Source organism: Olea europaea, chromosome 10 (assembly GCF_002742605.1).
Source record: "Olea europaea var. sylvestris chromosome 10, O_europaea_v1, whole genome shotgun sequence".
Taxonomy (NCBI): Eukaryota; Viridiplantae; Streptophyta; class Magnoliopsida; order Lamiales; family Oleaceae; genus Olea; species Olea europaea.
Window position 1 is genome coordinate 41,833,675 of NC_036246.1, and position 5,779 is coordinate 41,839,453.

Sequence of the window (5,779 nt, forward strand, 5' to 3'; positions counted from 1 at the left end):
ACATAATCTTATACTTAATCAAGTAATTAGTTGTCCGAATTGGAAGTTTGCTGATGCATGAATACTTTTGAAATTGAATCATTGGGTGTTACAGTGAATTTCTACCGAAGCACTGCCAAAGATAGAGCTTACTTGGTCGTCATACGGAAGTAAGATGTGACAACAAATGAAACTTCGATTTTAATATTATGGAGTAGATAAAAATTAACTCATGCTGTGAGTAGTTCGTTTTTTCATCATCTCTAAACATCAATTTTCACAATGATTTTTTTTTTTTTTTTTTGGTGCATACGATATCCAAAGAATATGTGGATTGTGTGATATGTTTCTACTCTTAAGCAATTACGCGAATATTTTTTTTCTAAGTTGATAAGTTGTTAGTAACACACTTGGCAGTCACTTATAGATTGATCTGATGACACATTTTTCAACCACTAATATAGGAACATGAACAATCTTAATTTTTGGTCAGCCATGCTACTCGTCCAGGGCAGCATGGGCCCTGGATGATCTGGGCGCTACTAGTGGGGGGGGCCTATAGGTGACACCCTGACCGTGCAGGTCCAAGCAGAATAATTCATTTTTGGTTAAACAAATAGTATCATCGTTACGAAGAAATAAAGGTTGAGGATTTTGTCACATCTTTACAGTCTGTTGGTACTTTGATAAAGTAGAGTGCAGCCGAGCAGTGAGACTGAGAAGGGCGGACAGTGATGCTTAAGAAGGTTGTAGGTAGTACAGATGAAGCACTCGATATATGAGAATGGAAACTATAAGTGACTGACACATGGGTAGCTTATGTAATCGAGATTCATGTCAAAATGTGGCTAATCTTGAAAGTACACTTGAGCTTGTCTTCTAATTCTTGTACCAGAAGAATAGTACGTTTGAGAAAAGAAATTACATTCCCTCCACAAGCTTAAGCTGCTTTCCGTACTTCACTTCATTGCTGGTTAAATTTTTTCCCCGAGAGGGAGGTGAGTGACATTTTCGCTCCACTTCAAGGCATTGTGGGTCCTTCCACGGCGGGAATGCTCCTTCCCTTGTTAGATGCTGATGCCAAAAAAAATTAGACACAAGTTCTGTAGCTGATAATTAACTTATAATTGAAACTATCCCAAAAAAAAAAAAAAAGATGATGTAATAACACAAGTTTGTCTTTATGTAAAAGGGATCATTGCATACACGATATTTATGTAAAAAGGGATCAATGGGTACATAATATTGTTTCCACGAATGTAACAAATTATCCATCTTGGAATGATTTTCCATCTAGTTCTCTCCATTATTGTAATCTCTTTCGACGTGGTAATTTTTTATTCACGATGTTTTCAAAGATAAAACAAAGAAAGTTACACTTACTTGAAGCCAAAAGAAGAATCCACGCAAGAGGTTCAAGCATCTTGGTTTGTTGCTTTGGCATCTTAAGAGCGCTTCTTTAAGATCTGTACACAATATGATATATATGTCAAATCAGTTATCTAAGAAAAAATCCTGAACTAATGGAGCGAAAAAATAAGTAAATTGACTCTCAGAATGAAGCTTTTTAATTCTAAAAAAATAAAAAATAAAAATTGGTGCACGAAGAGTGGGAGAAATAAAGATGATTGATATCCACACAACAAATTTAAAGCTGATTACATTTTTATCTTGTTCTGTACATTTCTTTCCGAATAGATTCATTTAGGAATTTCTCATACAAGTTAGAGTAAGTGTTAGGTTTATAAATTTCCATGTCAAGCCAACCCCAGGTGCACAATGCTGGGCAGCCATTCGGACAGAATTAGCATGTTTGTATGCAGCAATTATTATTTTCAGAACTGTAACAGGGAAAGGACATAAAAGATTTACTTTAGTCCATGGAAGGAACATGACATAAAAGGGGATTACAAGTTTAATTGATTTATGAAAAATGTAGCACTAAAATGCAGGTAAAGTTATCCAGGTGAATTTAGCATATACATGGAATAGTCATGATATTCATGAACTTGTCATTGCAGAGATCAAACATGGATAGTGAGGAAACGTTGTAATACCAAACATAAATCTGCAGGGTCTTTCAACTTACCCGGATAGTGATCAAGATACGATTTTCCAACTTCATTTTTAGGGTATGCTCTTTCTCTCCCATGACGCAATTCCAAATGGCGATCTACTGGCTTACGTATTCTGATGGCTTGCCGAAGCTTCTTGTACTCCTCTCTATCATATGGTTTTCTGAGAACATGCACGAGCATTTTCCTAAATCTAGATTGCATTCCAGGATTGACCTTCTCCACTATCTGTGTAGGGAAGATATCATCCGAATCGCTATCATCTGAATCGCTATCTCCTGTTTCATATTTAATGAAAACTCTCGAACCATTTTTCTCACCCTTGAATACATAAGACGTTTCGTATGCTTCAAGATTGGACAAGAAAAGCTCATATTGGGCATCATTCTCCTCAATATCTCTGTCATCATCATGCACACAGATGTTATCTTTTTCTCTTTTCCTCTTATTTGATATAACCCTTTCGTACAGATTGTCTTTTGACCGGAGGGTTCCAGATCTAGTTTTTAGAGAAGCTGACTGCGAGGTCATAAAGTTCCTGGCTTCTTGTTGTTTACCCTCTGAACTAGCAAGTTCTAAATCATAATTAATATCAGAATTATGCAACAAAATCCCATCAAGGGCACCATTCTCCTTATGAATGCTTTCATTATCACTTTGTCTTCCCCCCTTATTCGAAATAGAACTTTTATCCCTCGTTAAAAGATACAGCACAAGGTCCCTGTACTCCTCATTCACATTCTTTGCCTTCTTAAACTGTTTTACAAGCTCATTTGAATCCTTGCCTAATAGTTCAACCTTTAACCTATAAAGTTCTAAATCATAATAAATATCATGTTTAAGAAGATACCGCCAATCCATTTCTATAAAATTACTCCCTTCACCAACATTTCCACCGATTATTAATAGTACATTCTTTTAACTTTCCACCTCTTCAGAAAACACAATGTAATATCACCCTTTCAGAGTTATATCACATTCTTATTCGATTCATATCTCCTGCAATATAAACCCAAACGAAAAAAAAATAAAAAAAAATAAACCTCTTAGCGAAGCAAGTAATTGTTGAAGTAGAAAAGTTGGATATACTTTCTAGAATTCATTCACGCCCATAGATTTCATACCAAAGGGGATAGAATTTAAAGCATGCTTGGGAGTTGTTCATGTTCTGTTTAATTTACAATTAGGTTTAACTGGTCAGGCCTTGGATTTGCTTTCCAATGGTCACCAGTTCGAGTCCCCTCATGGCATTGAGGTGAGTGCTGTAAACTTCAGGCCCCATTTGAAGCATCTAAAAATAAATCCCAATTCTGGCCATTCAAAACCTTCAAGAAGTAGCCAAATGGATATGCAAAACTCATGCACAACCTCACCAATGGCATGCGTCTCAAGCTTCAATATTCTATTTATGTAAGAAAAATCATATTTCAAAATTAGGGTTTTTACATTCAAACCCACGAAAAATCCGAAAATAAAAAATGAAGACGGAGAAGAAAGGATTAATGTCAACATGACTTGGTCTATCTGTGTTACCAATTGATAGAATTTAATTAACAACATCAAAAGTTCCCATTAGCAGATTTTTCCTCTCGCATATGAACAAAAATATTCCTAATCAAATACAAATTATACTTCACAAATGTAAATAGGATGTTACCTTCTATAACTGAAGACAACGGCCGCACCACAGCTCCGTTTCACAAGAATCTAAGGCCAAACGCAGTCTACCCAATCCTTCCCCTTTAACAGTTTAACGGTGCTGAAAAGTTAAAAGGCCATTTCGTGAAGGTACACTGAACTGAAGCAGCCACTGACCACTGTCCCCAAATCCCACATCGAAAGCTTTTGTGAGCCAAGACTAAAATGGGCTTTATCATACCATACAAAAAGGTTCTTTGGCCCAATGGGCTAATCAAGTAATAAAGAAAAAACAAAATAAGTTCATAAATTTAAACATTAAAATTGGAATAGAAAACTCAAAACTGAAATTTCCATAAAAATTAGAGTATCATCAGCCAATGAGACACAATTAAACAAGCTAATGATATTTAATTAACAAAAACTGTTAACTTGATGATTGAAACTTCTAGTGTGTGAGTTGATCAAACAAAAAGAAAATCTCAATTTCACGATGTACCGTATGACTCAAGAGTGCATACTCGTAAACTTATGGGCCAACACCTTAACCAGTGCAAGCTAAAAAACGGTGAATATTTGTCATATTTTGCCATTCTATGGGCTGTTGGCCAATTCTGATGATAACAACCTTATACCTTTTGACAAATTCTTCTGTTTTAATCTATCCAGTTTGTTTTGTGGTCCTCATATTGATTTCCCCCAAGTTTGTTTGGTTCTTAGCAAAAGGGATTTTATGAATCCAGTGCTGATATCTGATTTGCTCATTTCTAATATGATCACTGGAAGAAAGAATTTTGGCACACGACACAAAATCATACGATGGTTTTAGGCCTTTTGGTTGGGGCACGGGTAACACGTAAGAACAAATTCTTAGAAACCAAGTTTACAAACATATTGATGAGTTAATACAGGACATTACTGTCTCTGTGGGCGTTCATAAAGACAGACAAATAATAAAACCTTTAAATATTAAGCCGTCGCCACTAGAAATTCTCGAAACCGTTGTCTGCGCCAACTGAGAGATTTCGTTTCAATCTCTGGCTCTGCCCTATAAATTCATCTAAATTGTCCCTTAAATGTTCCATCTCACCATAAAATTAATTCGTTCTATTTCCTTTTGATTAGAGAAATTAACAAGTACAAGAAATATGAGTTATTTCAGCAGAGTTTGTATGGCTGCAACCGTGGCTAAGGTCGAAGGGCAAAGTGATCAATGTGGTAAATATGGTTCCGGCTTAAGAACCCGTCCTTGTGGTAATCTTCGTCCGAGATTTATTAATGGCGACTTTGAATATTCCGGTAGAAGCGAGGGCGGGGACGATAAGCGAAAACAGATTGATGAATCACTTCAAAAGGTCATGTATATCAATTGTTGGACTCAGGGTTAACTATTAAAGAAATCGGGTTTGTCAAAAATATGGAAATATTTCCGTATCGTTAACAATTCGTAGCTCATCGCCCGAGTAAGATGTGCAAAGCGATTGATGATGGTGGTCAAGATGAGATGGAAGTATTTCCAGAAAATAATGGTTGAACAGGTTAAAAGCAGGAAAAGTGTGGAGAAACTGAATTAACAGCATTTGGTTCCTTTTTTTTCCCCTCCAAATTGTCCATTCATGTTTGACACATGTCACCCCTCTTTTGTAGCATTTCTCAATATTTCCGCATCTTTAATAACAATTTGTAGCTTATCAGCGTCTCGTAGACCATAGACAGAATAGAAGAGCCAATCATTAGGCTTCTTCCGGTGTTGATTAGTGCGCATTAGATCTTTTGGTAGATGTAACAAGGAACATAATGAAAACAAGATTCTTGTAATTTCTTGTTTTATTTTCCTAAAATGAAACGTTCGCCAAGAAAATTACTGTTGCATTCAATTTTTTTACATTTCCTTTATGCAATACATTCCAATTAAGCTATATGCTAGGATTCACCCAATGAGTTCGCTGTTGCACGCCGGCCTAATCCCAGATAATTAACAACGATTTTTTTGGCATTCTCTTTAAGAAATTTTGCTATAAATAGGTGTTGGAAAAATTGGTTTTAATTAGTTGGTTTGACCAATTAATTTAGTGGGTCCCGTTAAT

General features: G+C 35.9%; 1 protein-coding gene across 1 annotated transcript; it reads right to left on the reverse strand.

The window, feature by feature from the left end:
* Positions 1–604: 604 nt before the first annotated feature.
* Positions 605–4,063, reverse strand: LOC111402319. Its single transcript, XM_023030541.1, has 4 exons — positions 3,712–4,063; positions 2,069–3,053; positions 1,363–1,445; positions 605–1,053 (listed from the first exon to the last, which is right to left on the reverse strand). Exons 2-4 carry the CDS (start codon positions 2,913–2,915, stop codon positions 901–903), a joined length of 1,083 nt encoding a protein of 360 aa, XP_022886309.1. The 5' UTR covers positions 2,916–3,053; positions 3,712–4,063; the 3' UTR covers positions 605–900.
* Positions 4,064–5,779: the final 1,716 nt, after the last annotated feature.